Raw genomic sequence first — 21,402 nt, forward strand, 5'->3', positions numbered from 1 at the left:
CCTTCCTTCCTTCCTTCCTTTCTTTCTTTCTTTCTTTCTTTCTTTCTTTCTTTCTCTCTTTCTTTTGTGTATAAGTACACTGTAGCTGTACAGATGGCTGTGAGCTATCATGTGTGTGGCTACTGTTGATCTCAGGACCTCTGCCGGCCCTGCTTGCTCCGGCATAATTTACTGTAGCTGTCTTCAGACACACTAGAAGAGGGCGTCTGATCTCATTATCTCATTATGGGTGGTTGTGAGCTACCATGTGGTTGCTGGGATCCGAATTTAGGACCTTCGGAACAGCAGTCAGTGCTCTTACCCGCTGAGCCATCCCAACTGTTTTCTTATTTGTCCCTCATTTAATATTATATGCTTTCATGTTAGATTGTCCGAATTAATAATGGCAGGAAAAATTAGTTGTAGACAAAAATTATTTGAATACTTCTCATGAATTTGTTTAGACTATTACTTTGTAAAAACAACTCAAGTTCAAGCCAGATATGTCTGTACTAGCACTTGGGATTTGGAATTTAAAGCCAGCTTGGCTTATATATATCAAGATCATCTGTCAAAAAAAACAAACAGCCAGGCGGTGGTGGCGGCGCACTCCTTTAATCCCAGCACTTGGGAGGCAGAGGCAGGCAGATTTCTGAGTTTGAGGCCAGCGGCGGTTTACAGAGTGAGTTCCAGGACAGCCAGGGCTATACAGAGAAACCCTGTCTCGAAAAAACCAAAAACAAACAAACAAACAAGACAAAACAAAAAAACCCAAAGAAATGATCAGCCCCAATGTTTAACAATTTCATGTTATCTTATTTCTTTATAAAGACCTGCTCAAAGGGATAATGTTACTTTTCTGGTGTGAAGAATCAAACCTAGGGCTTTGAGAATGTCAGTGTCCCATCTCTCCCTTATTTATTTATTCATTCATTTCTCTCGTGGAAAAAAAAGTCTCACTGTAAGCCCCCTCACTTTTTCCCCCAAACTAACAAGGCTACTGAGATAGATTGATAAAATCATACTTAAAAAAAAATGGCTCTCCTGTGTTGGAGATACTAACATAGAAGATATAGGGAGTATGGAGGAAATCCAGCCTGAATTTGAGAAGAGAGTGCAGGATCCCATGGACTGAAGTTGCAGATATTGTGAACTGCCATGTGGGTGATGGGTATTGAACCCAGTTCCTCTGGAATAACAGCCAGCACTTTTAACCATTTAGACATCTCGAGATCCTCAGTTTGATTTTCTAACTTTGAAGTTTAATTTCTTTTAAGTGTTTAAGTAATCTTTTCCTTTTAGGGGGTTTTCAGTAGCTGTATTGAATGCAATATATTTTATTTTTATATGTATGTTATATGTGTTTATTCATGTGTGTGTCAACAATATGCCTAGAGGCCAGAAGTAGTTGTCAGATCTTCCTAAATTGACTTCTAGACTTTTTTTTGAAAAAGGGCTCCAAGTTGAACCAGATTGAGCTATACTGGTGTTGAACACACCCCAGCCAGAGACCTTTCTATCTCCTCTCCAGTGTATACTGTGATTACAGTGTGTATCCCAGTGTCAGCTGATCTTTTTTATCTGGGTGCTGGAAATTGAACTTACATTTTCCAGCTAGGTCATAAGCACTTACCCAATGATCCTTTTCCCTAGTACTATAACATGTTATTAACAACAAGTATCAGTATAATTATTAGAGTTTCACTGTGTAAGAAGTAAATGCAAGCATGTTTACAAATATTTGAATCTAGGAAAGTGATTGGGATGTTATGTAAGTGGTGTTTAGGTCTCAAAATTCACATAGGCCCTTTTAATTATGATATAGATGTCTTCAGAATAACACTAAATCTTTATGGTGGGTATGTAATAGTGTGGAATATTAAAAATGTAAAATGTGTGTGTGTTCAGATGGCAGATCTAGCATACACCTTTAATCCAAGAGCTCTTATAAACAGGATTAAATAAAAGTCAACTATAGGTCAAGAGGTAGACTAAGCAGCCAGTTGACAGAGAGTGAACATAGGTTAAAAAAACCATAGAGAATACTAGGAAGTGAGAAGAGGACGGATAGAGAGATATACATGAAGTAGAGAGGAGGGACATTCAGTTCCAGATGTTTTTGAGGCAATGTGGTGGAGAGCTTCTTTTTGGGACCTTAGCTGAGGAAGGTCAGCAGGAAAGACAAAAAACCAAGCATTTTGGCAAACTGCTATAAATGATCAGAGACCAAAGCTAAAAATACAAATAGAAAGCATAGAAATTGAACGTTTAGTAGTCACCAAAATCTTGGTATCCAGTTTGGTTTCTTCGGGAGGTAAATGCTCAGCTTCTAGGGATGGGAACTTTGTCTCAGGCAAAACTAAGTGCAAGATTGTCGAGTGTATAGAGCCAGAAGGACAAATAGGAAAATTCAAGCCATTGTGGCTAATATAGCCATGAATTTATGGAGATGTGGTTTGTTGCAGCAATGGAAAACACAGATTAATATTCCTCCAGTCTCAGAAACAAGCCGTAAAATAAAGAGTGCTTCTGAGAAAAATATTAAAAGATATTATCAAGAACAGTCATAGATAGTCCAGGTTGTCTATATGCGGGACATGACAGGTGTTGGTCTTTCAAATGTACCAACTGCCCTACCTTTAAAATGACTAACTGATGAGACTGTCTGGTCAGAAGGTTAAACAGTCCTATATTATGCCAGTATTTTGTACTAATAGCCATTAGAAATAATTCATAAACAGTTTCCTAAATCTAAAATTTAGGATTATATGGATCATATCTTACTGTCTGGTTTTGATGCAGATATCTTAGGAAAAAAATGTTTGAAGAAAAATTTACCTTGCTGGGGATTTCAAATTGCTCCTGAAAAATACAAAGAGGAGATTCTGTTAGTTATATAGGCTATAAGATAGGTCTACAGAAATTTGACCACAGAAAGTACAAATCAGGACAGATTAATTACAAACTCTTAAGGATTTTCAAAAATTGCTGAGAGATATTAACTATGCCCCACAATTGGATTAAATTTGTTCCAAAACTTATGAGTTGATAAGGACTTAAATATTAAATAATCTAAGAAAGTTATCAGCTAAGGCTGAGAGAGAATTGCTCTGGCAGAAAAGAAATTACATTGATGTACACGTGGACCATTTGGGTCCAAAGCTGGATTGTATTTTAATTATTTTGCCATCTACTCCTTTTCCCATAAGAATTCTTATGCAGAGAAAGGATAATATATATCTTAGAATGGATATTTTTAGCACACAAACAATAAAAAGTTAAAAACTTATGTAGAAAAGGTTTCTGAATTGCTTCTGAGAGAAAAAAATGAAACTTCATTAATTAGCAGGAATAAACCCAGCTGAAATTACGGCACCTTTTACTGATGCTGAAATTGTCTCCTTCTGGGCAGAAAATGAACATTGACAAAGAGCTTGTAGTAATTTTTTGGGAGAGATTAACAACAAACATCCCAAAAGCAAGAGACTTCAGTTTATAAAAAGAATTAATTGAATTCTTTCTTATATAGTAAGGCACATCAATTTCTGGAACCCCTACATTTTATACTGCAATGGTGCAAATAAATCATGAAAGGCAGGCTATAAATCAGGAAAAACAAAGTGGCTCAAAGCCCTTATGAGTCAGTTAGTGAGAGTTGTATGCCATTCTTAACAGTACTAGATTTTCCTGAATCTCTTAATATAGTTACTGACTTTCAATATGCAGAAAGAGTTGTTTTACATATCGAAACTGCTAAACTTACTCTGGATGATTCAGTATTAACTTCACTTTTTATTCAACTACAAGTATTCAGAAATAGAAATCAACCATTGTATATAACACATCAGATCCTATACAGGTCTACCAGGCCCTGTAGTATAAGTAATAATGAAATTGATGAGCTAGAAATAGGAAATGGTCTAGAAGCCTCAGAATTTTGTAAGAAACACCAGTAAACATTTGAAGAAAGATTTTTCTGTCACTTGGCAACCAGGAAATTATAAGGGAATGTCCTACTTGTTCTTGGTATAACCAAACTTCACTACCTGTAGGAAGTAACCCAAAAGGTACCCAAAGAAATGAAGTTTGGCAAATGAATGTGTTTCATTTTCAAAGTTTGAAAAATTAAATTATGTGAACCATATTATAGATACATAGTTAGGATTTCAATGGGCAACTGCTTGAAGTTCTGAAAAGGCTGAATACATTTATTAGATATTATGGCTATTATGGGAATACCTATACAGATTAAGACCAAGAATGCTCCAGCATATGTCTCTAGTAAAATGAAAGAGTTTTTTTCATATTATAACATATAGGATATTACAGGTATACCATACAATCCTGCAAGGACAAGCAGTTATAGAACTAATTGCAGTTTAAAAGAAGTGCTAATAAACAGAAAGGGGTAATAAAGACCCTCAGACATAGATTATACAGTGCTATATTAACTTTAAAAATTTTTAAATGTGCTGGGCGGTGGCACACGCCTTTAATCCCAGCACTTGGGAGGCAGAGGCAGGCGGATTTCTGAGTTCGAGGCCAGCCTGGTCTACAGAGTGAGTTCCAGGACAGCCAGAGCTACACAGAGAAACCCTGTCTCAAAAAACAAAAACAATAAATAAATAAATAAATACTAATGAGAAAGGGACAACAGCTGTAGAGAGACATTGGATAATAGAAAAAAACTGTTGAATTAAATTGGCCCATGTCTTTTAAAGATGTGTTGACCTTAGAATGGAAACATGGATATGTGTTAAATTGGAGAAGATGTTTTGTCTTTGTTTCCACAGGAGAAGAAAAGCTGTGGATGCCATCAAAATTGATAAAGATTAGATTTGAACAGGAGAGACCTCCTGAATTAGAGTTAATAGTTCATCAGAGAGCTTGGTTATTCAGTCTAAACTAATTTATGATGACTAACAAATGCATTTCATTTGATCAATCCTGAAAAAGACAAAAATAAAATACCTTTGAGTGAAAAGTTACCAAGGCACACTTACCTTACTGGCATGAAATGAAAAATGGGTTTTCTTAAACCGTGTTTCATAATTTCATTGTAGACACTGTACAGTTAATTAGACTGTAGATAGCCACAGATCAGCTTTTGTATTTTCTTAAATAAAAAAAAAAGGATATTTTTGTTCTTTGGTATTAAAGATACAGTTAAGAAACTTAAATTGTTTTAAGTAAACTTAAAGGGTTATTATAGTTCAAACTTGTTTTCTAAATCTCTAAGAGTTGGAGTGATTTGGAGCTAGATAAAATATTTAAGCAAGGTACTGGTTGCCCATGCTTTTAATCCCAGTGGATCTGTATAAATGTTTTCTAAATTCTAGAGTTACCATCAACAAAGTGGTGGCACACACCTTTAATCCCACTACCCAGGGACAAAACTCAGATACAGCTCCTAATTGGTATGTTTGCACACTAGAGAAATCACATACTATACAGTTTATTATAAAAACCCTCTACAGGGTTACTAGAGAAGCAGCTAATTTCCAATGGGGACAGGAACAAAGAACAGCTTTTAACTGCTAGTAAGCTCATCTCCATGCATACGAGTCTGATCAGTATTGAACCAAATGATATCCTAGTTATGGATGACATATTTATTGGTGAATTGGCAACTGAAGACCCTTCATAAATCAAAAAGGAGTCCATTGACATTTGCCTGTTGGCTTTTATCGAAAACACTTCTCATATATGGAGAGTAAATATTCTCTGTTTGAGAAAAATTCTGGAGGCATGGAGAACCTTAACTCAGTCATTGCCAACCACCCTATGGCCATAAGGGCACCCTTTATAATGATGTATTGGATCTGTTTGAAGGCAAAGTCCTTCCCAGACCTAGCCATGGACGGAAAGGTATTACAGTGAAACTGGTACCTATATGACTAGGTACCTTTGGGACTAGGGACTCCTAGCCTTCCTGCACTGAGGAAATAGCTCACTTGCCTGTAATGCCCATCCCTAAACCACTCACCCCTCCCCAAAAAGAGGCACCTATTGAACTGTGGGGATGGTCACAACATTTGGTTAACAAATGGTTTACTGATGATAGTTTATCAACCACCGATAAAGAACCAGAAGTAATGGGAAGCTGCAGACCGGAGGATGAAATGGCCAGTACTGAGGAAAGAACCACGATATCAGTGCAGCATTTGCTATCAGACAGACAACTAGGAAAGCAAAAGGAAAATATCTTCTCCAATTCATGGTGTCTATTTAATGGTATAGATAAGGTCATCAAAATGGAAAACCACTAACTGGAAGATTAATGGTAAAGATATCTGGTCATGGGAGGCATGAATGGAAATGGTAAAACCTAGCAAAACTTAGCAAATATATCGAATTGTATGTAGCTCATACAGGCAAGAGAGCCAAAATAACGAAAATAATGAAATAGTGGACAAATTGGCATCAAGTTTAATCAAGACCCATGAGCTACCCCTTCCCCCCACTTACTGCATCGAATACAATTAAAATTAATGTATTGATTTTTGCTTTGTTTATTTTAAGTGTATGATGATGAGTACACTGTAGCTGTACAGATGGCCATGAGCCATCATGTGCCTGCTAGGTATTGAACTCAGGATGGCCTGCTCCACCCGCTTGCTCCAGTGTAATACACGGCAGCTGTCTTCAGACGCACCAGAAGAGGGCGCGTAAGATCTCATTACAGGTGGTTGCGAGCCACCATGTGGTTGCTGGGATCCAAACTCAGGACCTTCGGGAGAGCAGTCAGTGCTCTTACCCGCTGAGCCATCTTGCCAGCCCTGATTTTTGCTTTGTAACAGATTCTGAGAACTTCTTTAGAGGGTTGTTATTATTTCTATCTTAATATAGCCATTATCTTATGGAGAGTTGTGAGCTGCTATGTAGGTTCTGGGACTCAAACCCAGGTCCTCTAGAAGATGAGTCAGCTCTTAGCAACTGAGCTCTCTCTCTAGGCCTGTGTTACCCACTCCCTCACTGTTTGTATGATGACATCTTCCCCACCCTTCTAGTTTGAATGTATTTATGTTTTTGAGTGTAAACTGTCTTTCGTTTACAACATATATAGTTAGATCTTGTTCTTTCTTTTAGTCTAATTTTTACTTTGTTTGTTTCTAAGACTTAAATTGAGGGCTGTGTTTGTGTTGTTACCACTGAGTTATGACCCTGTACCAATTACCAATGTCTGCTTTTTGCTTGGATTCTTTAATCCATTCATACTTAATGCTATTATTGGTAGGATTGGATTTATACTTGTCATTTTGGTTTATCTTATTTCTCATGAATCATATGTTCATCTTCCAACATTACTACCTGCATTTATCTATCTATCTATCTATCTATCTATCTATCTATCTATCTATTTATTTTTGAGATAGTCCCATGTCCCAGCTCCCTTCCAACTTGGTATGTAGCCAAGAAAGACCTTGAACTTTTGATCATCCTACCTTACCTCTTAAATACTGGGGTTATAGGTGTGTGCCCATAGCTCACTTTCAAGATCATACATACTTCCTGCATGGGTGGTGAGTGCCTAACAACTGAGCTGCATTCCTGTCCTTACTACCCAATTCAGATACTGATTCTTGTCATTTCTAGCACTCTTAGTTGTTATTTACTGATTTTTGCCTCGTAATTTAAGGGAATCATTTTAGCAGAATGTATAGTCTGGATTGTGAAACCTGATGTTTACTTTTAGAAGGCACTGGACATTGTGATTTTCATGAGAGGTGATGGTTTTAGCAGGTTCAGTATGACTGATTTCTGTTTAGTGCTCTGTCTATTGTCACAGCTTGCAGTTAGGCTATAGTAATTAGTTGTATGCATGCTCTTATCAGGGGCAGTGTTGTCCCCATCTGTCAGTCCTTGTGTCCCATCCGTTGGTGTGCCCTACCTCTACCCCTCACCCCCAATGAATGAGCCACAGGTTTGAGGTTAATCTTAGAGATTTGTTCTGACCCCAGAAGGGGAATGTTTTCTAGTGGGTTGTCTTGTCAACTCTGGTTTCATTTGTTCAGTGGTATTGCCATCTTCGTTTTAATCTGTTTGCCACCAAAATTTCCTGTTTTTAAGAGTGCTCTTAGGTTTGACATGTGTGTGTGTGTGTGTGTGTGTGTGTGTGTGTGTGTGTGTGTGTATGTTCCAAGTCAAGTCAGTTTTGGGGTGAAGAGCTTGATAGCTCTTTGTTCTTATAGCCTCCTTTTCCCTGAGCAGATTTATAGCCTCCACCTGTGTGTGCTTCCACGAGCACACATCTATGTTTTTTTTTTCCTCTCTCTCTCACAGGCCTCACTGTGTTTGTATGAATGTTAGAGGACAAAGACAGGATAACCTTGGATATCTGTCTTTGCCTTCCATCTTTTTGTGACAGTTTCTTTGTTTTGCCACTGAGTATGTGATCTTAGCTGGACTTGCAGGGATTCTTCTGGCTTTGCCTTCCATCTTGATGCAGTAGCACTGTGATTCTACTACACACCTGTTTTACCATGTGTTCTGGGGATTCTAAGACAGTTTCTCACATTTGTACAGCAAGTGCTTTACCCACTGAGTCATCTCAGCAGTCTGCAAAGATTCTTGAGCCTCTGCTTTGGAGTGCTAGATGAAAACAGTGTCTTAATTTTTGATGACATGAGCAAGACGTTGAGTAGAGGGAGCCATAGCTATTGGTTTCATTGGATTGACTTTCATAGAACAACTTCTTTGTCCTACAAGTGAGCTGCTTCAGCATCTTTTGGTTTGCAGTGCTTGGGGCACAATCTTTGCACTGGAGTTGGGGAAAGTGGGAAGCTCCAGATCTGGCTACACTGTCTTATCTTTGGAATTTAAATTCAAACACAGGTGGGATGAGAAATGCTTGTGGCTGGTCCTTCCTGGGGAGAATACTGTAGTCCTCAACTTGACATTGGTGGATAATATGTCTTTTTGGCTATGTTTACCTGGAATGTTGCTTTCTGAGAAGAGTTTGGGGAGTGGGTCATGGTTTAGACTTTAGTCATAGACCTTAGTTTTTATTTTTTCTATTCAGTCACTCAGTCTTTTAATTTGTATTTGGTGGTATTTCCATTATTTAGCTCTATTTAAGATTATTATTAATGTGTCACAGCTTATTCTACACGTGGTATGCATCTTTCTTTGCTGCCTTCATGTGAGTTACCTAAAATACTTAAAGATTTAAATTTTATTTAAGATTTTATGCTTTAATATGATTTTTATATAATGTTTTGGCTAGTTTCTTTCTTTTTTTCTTTTTCTATTTTTTTTTCTTTTTCTCACATTGTATCCCTGGCTAGCTTGGATCAGCTTCTGCCTCCTGAGTTAAAGATTTGTTTTTTTTTTTTTTTAATTATGTGTATGTATCTGTGTCTGTGTATGGATATGGGCACATGAGTGTACATGGAGGCCAGAGATGTCAGATTCTCCTAGGGCTGGAGTTAGAGACGGTTGTGAGACACTTTATATAGGTGCTGGGAAATGCAGTTGACACTCCTCTTTCTCTTTTTTTTTTTGTTTTTTTGTTTTTTGAGACAGGGTTTTTTCTGTGTAGCCCTTGCTGTCCTGACCAGGCTGGCCTCGAACTCAGAAATCTGCCTGCCTCTGCCTCCAAGTGCTGGGATTAAAGGCATGTGCCACCACTGCCTGGCTGTAGTTGACACTCTTAATGAATGAGCATTTTCTTCAGCTCATCTAGTTTCTTAATGTTTATTCTCGATAAAATATTTGTAACTGAAACTTTAGGCTGAATGTGGTGACATACCTGTGATTCCATGAACAGTACTTGGCTGGGGCAGGTAGATTGACAGTTCTAGGCCAGACTGGACTATATATGAGATCATCTTAAAAAAATGTTTTCTCTGAAGACATCACTTGTTAGTGATTTTAATCTCAACTGTCCTTTGTCACTGAAAGTAGATGTGTTTAGGTTCAGTGAGAACATGGGCACATGCATGCACATGTACACAGACCTTATCCCAAACAAAAATTTAAGCGTTTATTATATGTGTGTATGTGTACATGTATGCTGGTACCCTTGGAGGCAAGAGGTGTTTTATCTCTCTGGAACTTTAGTTAGAATCAGTTATAAGCTGCTTAACATGGGTGTTAGGAACCAAACTCTGGTCCTCTGCAAAGACAGTACTTGCTTTTAATCTCAGATTGATTTCCAGACCTTAAATAGAAATTTAAGTGAGCTCTAGTTCTGTTAAAAGCCTGATGAGATTTAACAGGGAAATAAAACATTTAATCTTTGTTTTATAAGCTTAGTCCTTTTAAAATTTTACTAAAAGTAGAGTGACATTTTGAGAAATGGCTAGGCAACTCCTACAAAGAATAGCACTTAATTGGGGCTGGTTTATAATTTCAGAAGTTTAGTCCATTATCATCATGGTGGGGATCATTGCAGTGTGCAGGCAGACATGGTACTGGAAGAGCAGAGAATTCTATGTCTTGATCCGCAGGCAACAGCAGGAGACTGTCACATTGGGCATAGCTTGAGCTTCTGTGAGACCTCAAAGCCTGTGTCCACAATGACATATACTTTCTCCAACAAGGTGCCCCTCCCTATGAGCCAAGCATTTAAACCACCAGAGATGAATAATGTTTCCTGCTGATTCTGTGTGCATGATATGGTTCATGTATGTTTACTACATTTTAAAAATGTATTTACCTTTTGATGTACTCCTTGTTTTATTCCATATGTTGGTTACTAGTGGTGCAGTAGGCAAGGGGACTTCAGATATCTCTAGAGCATCTTGATTTCATCTTCTTTCACAATATACCCACGAATGGGATAGATGAATTAAAAGGGTGTGTTATTTTAGTTTTTAAGTGCCTCCATATTGTTTTGTATAATTGCTGTGCTAATTGTACATTCTCAGTAGCAGTGCATAAGAGTTTCTCTTTTGCTTCCCCAACAGCATTTATAGTTTGCCTTTTTGATACTAGCTATTCCAGCTAGAATAAGATCATACATAACTCATTGTGGTGGTGTTGGTTTGTATTTTTTTGTTATCGATGATGCAAGTTTCTATTACATTTTGTGTGTGTGTGTGTATGTGTGTGTGTGTACAAATGTAGATGACAGAAGATAGAAAATGACTTTTGGGTAGTTGATTTTCTTCTACCCTGTGAGTGGATCATGGGAATTGAATTCAGGCCTTTGAATTCAATTTGGGCTTGCTGGCAAGTAGCTTTTCATTCTGAGCCATCTTACCAGTCCTTGGACAATTTTGATATAGTTGCTGGCCATCTGTATGTTTTGAGCAATACCCAGACCATGTCTCCATTTCACTTGTTGTGATCTGATTGCATGGCTAGGCTAGGCTACTGAGCTATAACCTTTATTTGCCCATTTTTAGTTTGGATTACAACTACTACTGTTGTTTGCTGTTATTTTACTTATATATTCTGAGTTAATTACAGGGTCAGATGATTAGTTTGCAGATATTTTTCCTATCCTGAAGATTGTTTACTTTGTTTTCTTAATTACATAACTCTTCATTTTTCTGGTTTTGTTCTTTGCTTTTGAGTCTTCTATGGTTATATTTGTAATTTGACCTTTCTGTTGCTTCTGCTATTGTTCTGTTTTAATACTTCCAGATTTCATTTATTTCATTCTTGCAGAGCCTTTTCCTTTTAATTGAACTTTTCTAAGAATTCTTATTGCTGCTGCTGCCACCACTGCAGTCACCTCCTCCTCTTCCTTTCTGCCTCCTTCATTTTTTTAAACTCAGGTTTTCTTTTCTTCTTTGTTTTTCTTTATTAGTTATGCCTCAGTGTCTCAGCCTGTCCAGATTGTTCAGCTTGATTTCCTTCAAGTTACTGAATCTCCTTAAATGGGGTATACTTCTTTACTTATTTTTGAGTGTAACTCCTTTCACAGGATCAAGTTGGTGCATGGCTTTGAAGTTACTGATCAGTGGTGAGCCAGCAAACCATGGTAGACATGATACCCTTTGTTTCATTTGTTCTTTACTCACTACATTTTCCTTCCTTCCTTCCTTCCTCCCTTCCTTCCTTCCTTCTTTCTTTCTCTCTTTCTTTCTTTCTTAAAAAGATTTATTTATTTATTTTATGTATATGAGTACACTGTAGCTGTACAGATAATTGTGAGCCTTTATTTGGTTGTTGGGAATTGACTTTAGGACCTCTGCTCGCTCCGGTTGGCTCTGCTTGCTTAGGCCCAAAGATTTACTTATTTATTATAAATAAGTACACTGTAGCTGTCTTCAGATGTACCAGAAGATGGTGTCAGATCTCATTATGGGTGTTGAGCCACCATGTGGTTCCTGGGATTTGAACTCAGGACCTGCTGAGCCAGCTCACCAGCCCATATTGACTACATTTTCAAATGAAATGTCTTTTTTTTTTATGCTTGTTTTTTTTTGTTGTTGTTGTTTTGTTTTTTTGTTTTTTTGTTTTTTAATTTTTTTTAGGATCTCTGCTCACTCCAGTGGGCCCCGCTCGCTCAGTCCCTGCTCACTCTGGCCCAAAGATTTATTTATTATTATAATTAAGTACACTGTAGCTGTCTTCAGATGCACCAGAAGAAGGTGGTCAGATCTCATTACGGGTGGTTGTGAGCCACCATGTGGTTGCTGGGATTTGAACTCACGACCTTCAGAAGAGCAGTCAGTGCTCTTACCGGCTGAGCCATCTCACCAGCCCCAAATGAAATGTCTTATCCCAAGAATAACATATCCTCACTGTTTTCTGCTCAGCTAGTACAAATAGGGTAAGAATAGACCTCGATCTGTTCATAACTGATTTGAGTTTCTTAGTATAGAATTCAGATGACCTCTTAAAGGAGTTAGTTAATAGGTGGTTGTGCAACTAGACAGTTGTGAGTTGTGAGCTACCATATGGGTGCTGGTAATTGATCTGGGTCCTCTGGAATAGCAGCCAATGCTTATAACTGCTGAGCCATCTTGCCAGCTATACCATGGCATTCTTTAGGTCAGTACAAGTTGTAGGAGTCAGTTTTCTGCCTCCCAACATGTGAGAGTCATAGTGTTTGGATTAATGTTTTGTTGGCCCTACTCTACTTTTTAAACTTGCATATTGCTAACAGACTATAATCTATTTGAAAAGTACATTAGTTTTTTTTATACAGTTTTCTGCCATGTTTAAAAACTTTAAGTACTTTTATTTTAAATGATGCTGAAATTATTAATGTATTGCTATATTTGATGACAAATTGACTCACTGTTTGTTTTTTGTTTTTGTTTTTTTGAGAAAGGGTTTCTCTGTGTAGCCCTGGCTATCCTGGAATTCATTCGGTCAACCAGGCTGGTCTTGAACTCAGAAATCCACCTGTCTTTGCCTCCCAAGTGCTGTAACTCACTGGTTTTGGATTACATAAGATTTTGAAATTTTAATTTGAAGATGTATAGGTCTTTAAGAATATATGAAAATAAGATATTAGTATCTTATTAGTAATTATTGACTGTAATATCTATACATAATAAGTATCTAGATATATATTTCATTGTTTGATACCAGGATTGTTTTTAATATGATTGTGTTTGTGCATGTATGACTACATAAATATAAATTAAATATATATGTGTGTGTATACATATACACACATTTATTTATTTATTTATCTATCTATTTATTTATTTTTGGTTTTTCGAGACAGGGTTTTTCTGTAAAGTTCTGGTTATCCTGGAACTCACTCTGTAGACCAGGCTGGCCTTGAGCTCAGAAATTCGCCTGCCTCTGCTTCCCAAGTGCTGCGCCACTACTGCCCAGCTAAATTTGATATATTTTTTTAAAGATTTATTTATTTATTATATGTAAGTACACTGTAGCTGTCTACAAACACACCAGAAGAGGGCATCAGATCTCATTACGGATGGTTGTGAGCAATCATTGTGGTAGCTGAGATTTGAACTCAGGACCTCTGGAAGAGCAGTCAGTGCTCTTAAACACTGAGCCATCTCTCCAGCCTGCAAATTCGATATTTTTATGCATAGTGCTAAAACTGACTTGTGGAAGTTTGCTGGATATTTATGAACATAATATAAACATGTTACTATATGGTATTATTTTAGAGGTTGAGCCAGTTCATAAATTATTTCTGTATTACATATACCAATTTTTTTTTATTAAAATTTATCTTATGTGTAAAGGTGTTTGTCTACATACATGTCTTGGCACTATGTGCATACAGTTCATTCGTAGGCCAGAAGAGGGCATTAGATCTTCTGAAACTAGAATTATGGGTAGTTGTGAGTTGTCATGTTGATACTGGTGGAATTGAACCCAGGTCCTCTGCAAGAACAGCTCTCTCCAGCTCCTATCCAATTTCACCTATATCAAGTAATGTTTATTTATTTGGCCTCTCATGGCCATTTTGTCCTTTTATTTTGTTGCCAATTGTTTTGTCATAGTTTTTACCGCTTCTCACCTCCAGCTTTTCATATTCTTTTTGCTTTTATCTCTACCTTTTGCTACTTTGCAGGGCAGGAGATTGAACACAGGATTTATAAGTCCAGGAGGAATGCTTTACCCTGAGCTATATTCCAGTTCTTAGTTACCTGGATTATTTAATTCAGACTTTCTAAAATTTAATGTGCACATTAAATTCATCTGGACTGGCCTCTCAATGAGCAATTGGGGTCTGTATATGTTAATTCTGCAGTTTCTTCCTTCAACTGAAAATATATGTATTTTATTTTTAATCTTTACACATTTTCTGAAAGAGAGGCTTGTTTATGATTAAAAGATGTGAATGACTACTTAAAGATTTCAGAAGGAAAAGCTAGGGCTGAATAAAAGGATTGTTAGGTCATGCAAAGATCTGATGATTAAATAGAGTAATATTTGAAAGTAAATTACAGTGATGAAAAATTAATTATAAATGTCTAATAGAAAAGTATTTTGTTTCAGTTATATGTTTACGTACTTCATTTTGAAATGTTGGAAAGTTGTTTTCTGCATCTTTGAACTCTTTCTTCTCTTAGATGTGTAAATGCCGACGTATCTCAAGGGTTCTGTGGCTAGGCTTGGGGCTTAGTGTAGTAAGTCTATGGATGCCGGGGAAGCTTTCTACCACTAAGATACATCCTCATCTAGCTCAAGTCTTCTGTCCTTTACTTCCTTAGTAATCAGAGTGATTCAGTTGAGAAGCAAGTCAAATAGTATTTATCCAAAACCTACTTGTTACATTTTGACTAAAAAACCTTTCCTTTGGGCTGGCGAGATGGTTCAGCCAGTAAGAGCACTGACTGCTCTTCAGAAGATCCTGAGTTCGGATCCCAGCAACCACGTGGTGGCTCACAACCACCCGTAATGAGATCTGACACTCTCTTCTGGTGAATTTTTTGGTGTATTTTTTTTTTTTTTAATGAAAATTAACCACATAGAAACCTAATAATCATCTAGAATTCTTAATTTCCTTAGCTATAAATCTTACTGTATTATCATTATGAAGTCATTTCTTTTATGTTTCGTATGTATGAATTTTGTGTGTTGTGCTTCCTTAGAAGCTGTATCCTTTAAAAAAAAATGATGTTTGTGTGTGTGTGATATGTGTCAGCCAGGAAGTATGTGTCACATGAGGGGGAAGACAAAAAGATAACTAGATCTTGAAGAAGAGGTCACTGATCTCTTCTATACAGATTTTATAGCAATGGAAGTAATAGTAACAGATGTTAGGAGAATGATAGTTTTTCTTTGTCACCTAGAACTCACCAGTTAGGCCACGCTGGCTAGCCAGCAAATCACAGGGATCGTCTTCCTTTCTACTTCCAGATCTAACTACCATCATGCCTGGCTTTTTAAGTGTGTCCTGGGGTTAGGTTCTCAAGCACTTTCCTCACTGAGTTCTTCTCTCTAGCTCCTATGTAGTTACTAAGGCCATTTGATTCTGCTGCAGTTTTTCTCTTTTTAAATATTATTATTTAAAATTTTATAAGTGTTTCGACTGCATCACATGCATGGTGTGCCTGCAGAATCTGGAACTGGGAGTCAGATTATGTAGAACTGATACAACCATACAACCATAGTTTCTGGTTGTAAAATGTCCTGGGGTAAGTTGAACACAGGTCCTATTGGAGAAGAGCCAGTGCTTTTAATCTCTAAGCTATCCAGCTCTACATAGTTCTTTTTAGTTTAACCAGTTAATTCATTACATATTTATTTTACTTTTTTAAAAAGATTTATTTATTCTCTATTTATTTATTATAAGTACACTGTAGCTGTCTTCAAACCACTAGAAGAGGACGTCAGATCTCATTATGGGTGGTTGTGAGCCACCGTGTGGTTGCTGGATTTGAACTCATGATCTTCAGAAGAGCAGTCGGTGCTCTTACCTGCTGAGCCATCTCACCAGCCCCTTTATTTTACTTTTAAAATGAGCATATGTGTGTGGATATGTTCATGTGTGTGTTGGTGGTGCCTGAGAAGGCTGAAGGCATTGGATTACCCAGAACTAGTTACAGATGGTTGTGAGCCACCTGATGTAGGTGCTGGCAACCAAATTCAGGTCCTTTCAAGAGCAACAAGTGCTCTTAACCACTGATTCATCTCTCTAGCCCCTTAATTTAATTTTTAAAAACACTTATTTAGGTGTATGTGTGTGTGTGTTTGTACATGTATACAGGTGCCTGCCTTGCAAAAACCAGAATAGGACATTGGATCTCTGGAGCTGAAATTACAGGCATTTGTGAGCACCCTGGGAACCAAATTCTGTTCCTTTCCCTTCTAAGAGAAGCAAGTGCTTTTAATCTGATTAGATTGAATTCATATTCTCCCCTCCCTCTCCCTCTCCCCCCCAGCACCCCTACACCCTCATATCTATCTTATTTTTCCTGAAGCAGTCTCTCTTTTTTTTTTAAAGATTTATTTATTTATTATATGTAAATACACTGTAGCTGTCTTCAGACACCCCAGAAGAGGACATCAGATCTCATTATGGATGGTTGTGAGCCACCATGTGGTTGCTGGGATTTGAACTCAGGACCTTCGGAAGAGCAGTCAGTGCTCTTAACCACTGAGCCATCTCTCCAGCCCTGCAGTCTCTTTTCTATGTATCTCTGACTATCCTAGACATTGCTATGTAGACAAGGCCTTGAGGCCCTCTGGTCTCTTCCTCCCAACTGCAGGGATTAAAGTAGTAGTGTCCCATCATGCCCAGCAACTTATTTGTTAGATTTATTTATTTTTTATGTGTGTATTTTGCCTGCATGTGTAGATGTAAATGCATGTTTCTCTATGGCTCTCCATACATTAATAGTTTTGGTTAACCTTTTCCCATCTTCTGTCCCCCATATCTGCCTCCTATCCCTGCTTAAATCTTTGCACTCCTAGTATTCTCACTTCTATTTTCATTTCACATGTCTTCTACTGTTATTGCCCAGCTCACCTTATCCCCATTACTGTGGCCTTTTTTAGTTATCTTGCCTCTACATACACTTCTACATAAACATACATACACATATATTACTTAAACTACTTTCCATTAATTGTTTATAATTAACTTCTCATCACTTTATCAACTTAATTTAAAACTTATGCACTATGCTTGAATATGCTATAAACTTTAGAAACTAGGATCAGACAGACAGGAAGTGTAAAGAGTTTTCCCTATGTCCTCATTGCTTTCATGGGCATTTAGGCTGGGAGGGGGGGAGGGCGGAGGGGTTGTTGAGTTTTGTTTTTTTGTGGATCAGAAAATCTTGAAATTCTTACCCGTACTTTAGAATAGTTATTGTTAAAGTATAGAATTGTGGATTTCATGTGACATTCAACTGTTCTGTTAACCTCTGAAAGTAGTTACTGGCCGAGCTGGCTTGTACAGATTGACTTTCCAGCAGCTGGCTTATTCTTTGTCATTCAAGTTCTAGGTCCTCAGTTAATGTGTATATGTTTTTTTCCTTTCTGTTCTTTTCTTCCCCCTCCCCTCTTTTTTTGATTGGTTCCTTGACTCGGAGATAGTCTTAGTGTGGCACCCTTAAGAAAGGGAATATCTTTTTAAAAGTTGTGATCTGGGCTGGTGAGATGGCTCAGCAGGTAAGAGCACTGACTGCTCTTCTGAAGGTCATGAGTTCAAATCCCAGCAACAACATGGTGGCTCACAACTACCCATAATGAGTTCTGACCCCCTTTTCTGGTGGTCTGAAGACAGCTACAGTGTACTTATAATAAATAAATAAAGAATAAATAAAAAAAGTTGTCTTACTAATGTACATTCATATAATATGACTGAACATGCTTTAAGAAAGTTTAAGCCTATACAGCATTGTTCAGTTTTCAAATGTTAAGCCTTTTAAGTTTTAAGAACTCTTAGTAAATATGATTTTATTCTATATTTTACTGATTTTTTTTTTTAACTAGTAGTACTAAAAGTTGTATGGCATTTCCTCTAGTTATGCAAGCTCTATTATCATATGAACTAAGAGAATGTAAAGAACGAGTATTTTTCTGCCAGACCTGTTCCATTTCCCCAGTTTCTATTTTAAAATCTTAAATTTTAAAGTGGAATATTTTTATATCTGAAACAAATATAATAAATGGAATTTAAGTAGGAACCAAGTTTAAAAAAACAACTAGTGCTAGGTAACCCTGTTCTTAAAGTATTTTTCATAATCTCTTTTAGTTACTTTTGAAAAGGCTGACATAAGCAACTCCATCTTGTTGGCTTGTTTTCATAGTACATGTATGTCTTTTGGGAAATACTCTTTAAAACAGCAGTTCTCAACTGTGGGTCTCAACCCATTGAAGAGTGTCAAATAATCCTTTCATAGAGGTTGCCTAAGACCATTTGAAAACATTAGGATTCATGACAGCAGCAAAATGACAAATTATGTTCTGGTTAGGCGTCACCACAACACAAGGAACTGTAGTAAAGGGTTTCAGGTTGAGAACCACTGCTTTAGAATGAGGGGTGTGTGTGTGTGTGTGTGTGTGTGTGTGTGCGCGTGTGCGTGTACGTGTACTGCGAATGTATGAGAAATGGGGGTGAGTGAGTCCGTCTTTAGTTGTGTTGTCCAGGCTGACTGTCCACACTCAAGTGATTCTTGTGCATCAGCTTCCTGAGTAGCTGGGACTACATGTGCTTTTCATGATACCTGGATAGATTGAGAATTTTGTTTACTTTTTATTTTCTGTCAGAAATCTGTGGTTTATGTACTATCTAATTCTTGGAGACTTTGTTATACTTTGGTCTTTACATATGGTGTTTCCTAGAATTGTGTGTTATACACCATAAACAACACTAATTTTAGCTTTTGTTGGATTATATTTGTTATTTGTTTGGGGATAGGGTCTTGCTATGTAGTCCAGACTGGCTTTGAATTTAGGATTATTCTGTCTCTCGGGTTTTAGGATTAGCAACATCTGCCATCACGTCCAGCATAATGTCTTTTATTTTTAAGTTATGCGTATGTGTGTTTGTGCATGTGGATATGTGCATATGAGTGCAGGTGCTCTTGGAGACCAGAGGCATTGGATCACCCTTGGAACTGTAGTTACAGGTAGTTTGTGAGTTACCTGACATGGGTGCTGAAATTATACCCAGGTTCTCTGGAAGTGTGGTCTGTGTTCATAACTGCTGAACCATCTCATCAGCCTACACCATGTTATTTGTGTTGTATATGCACCTTCAGTTCAATGGTTGACATGCCAGTAGATTGTTTTATTGACTTCTGCATTAATTTTTAATTCCTTGAGTTCCATATATCACCTCAGCAGTTTATCCTGTCTAATAGATAGTAAAACATGAATAGGTAAAAGCATAGGTACTTTTTCTACCACAATCGGATAGATTATATTAAGTACCAAACTAATCTTTATAGAATGCTTGTTTATTTTCTTCCTCTTGCTACAATAAAAATTATCCAAGAGTTTGTTGATTTAAAACACATATACCTGGGTACTCTTAAAGCTCTGGAGGAACATCGTCAGGACTGATTTTACAGGCTTTGGGTGAGGAATTCATTCATTGTCTTCTTAACTTTTAGTGGCTACCTTCTTGGCACATCATTCTAGTCTTCTGATTATCTGATTCAGCTGATCTGCAGTCATCTGCATCTAAGTGCTAGAGGGGTGGTTCAGTGGTTAAGAATGTTTGATCCTCTTCCAGAGGACCAAGAGTTCAGTCCCCAGCACTCATCCAAGGCTTAAAACTGTAATTTCAGCTCCAAAGGATCTAAAACCCTTTTTTATCTTCTTTGGGTACCTGTATACACCTGCTTCATTACAGGTTCACTCTGAATAATTCAGAAATCACTCTTATTAAGCACCTTGATAACATTTTCCTCCTTTCCACCCCCCTTTTGAGACAGGGTCTTAATTATATATCCCCATTTGTCCTGGAGAACTATGCAGACTAGGCTGGCCTTAAACTCACAGAGATTTGCCTACCTCTGCCTCCCAAGTACTAGGATTAAAGGCGTGTGTCATCACTGCCCAGCTGCAGTTTTCTTTTATCCATTCATAGGCTTTGAAATATTAGCATTTCTTTTAGGGCTGTCAGCTGACCCTTTATTATAAAGATTTTTAGTGGGAGCATTTTAATACATGTTTTCCTTTCCCAAATGGGTATCATTTTTCTCCAGGGAAATAACTCAGACTGCTTTGGTCTTTGGTCGTTTTTATAGTATGCAAGTGGTTTCCATATGGGTTTTATTTAAACTCTCCTTCTTTTCCTTTAAGAACACTAACCCCTGCCTCTTCCTTCTTCTTCTTTTTTTTTTAAGTTGGTGTAATACGGTGTCCAGTATGTCGTCAAGAATGCAGACAGATAGATCTTGTGGATAATTATTTTGTGAAAGATACATCTGAAGCTCCTAGCAGTTCTGATGAGAAATCAGAACAGGTATGTACCTCAGTTTTTCTATATTCATATATATTTTTCTTGTAGTTAAAATGCAAATTATAAGAAAAATATTTGATTAATTTAGGTACTTCTACTATAGCTCTCTTTCAAATTAGAAATAAAAGATTATTTTCACACTCTCTGACTTGGTAGAATAAAATAGTCATTGTTTAAAAAGTTAAGTTTTACATAGATTTAGTTCTGAGTATTAGATTTTTACCTATCTAAATGTTTTATTGCTAAAGAAATATTTTTAAAGAATAAATGGATAACAGTGATTTTATGCTTCGTATAATGAATTAATGTTTTTTAAGAGCAAGTTACAAAGTTTTCACTTATTTTGTTAATCTACATTTGGCAAATGTAATGTAGATTAGTGTTTATTTCTTTTTTAGGTATGTACTAGTTGTGAAGACAATGCAAGTGCAGTTGGTTTTTGTGTAGAATGTGGAGAGTGGCTATGTAAGACATGCATTGAAGCACATCAAAGAGTAAAATTCACTAAAGACCATCTGATCAGGAAAAAAGAAGATGTCTCAGGTACGATACACATACTTGCTGTTTTGCTGTTTTTAAAAAATGTGTGTATATATGTGTGTGTGTATACA

At 37.1% G+C, this 21,402-nt stretch overlaps 1 protein-coding gene across 2 annotated transcripts in view; it reads left to right on the forward strand.

Moving 5' to 3' along the window:
• The window catches only part of Trim33 (tripartite motif containing 33), a 78,094-nt gene that overhangs the window by 11,454 nt on the left and 45,238 nt on the right, over positions 1-21,402 (forward strand). For both annotated transcript variants that reach the window (XM_031375027.1, XM_031375028.1), the window contains exons 2-3: positions 20,676-20,794; positions 21,190-21,334. In XM_031375027.1, the coding sequence (XP_031230887.1) occupies positions 20,676-20,794; positions 21,190-21,334 (264 nt within the window). The remainder of the gene's footprint in view (positions 1-20,675; positions 20,795-21,189; positions 21,335-21,402) is intronic.

The sequence above is a fragment of the Mastomys coucha genome, unplaced genomic scaffold, assembly GCF_008632895.1.
Source record: "Mastomys coucha isolate ucsf_1 unplaced genomic scaffold, UCSF_Mcou_1 pScaffold16, whole genome shotgun sequence".
Taxonomy (NCBI): Eukaryota; Metazoa; Chordata; class Mammalia; order Rodentia; family Muridae; genus Mastomys; species Mastomys coucha.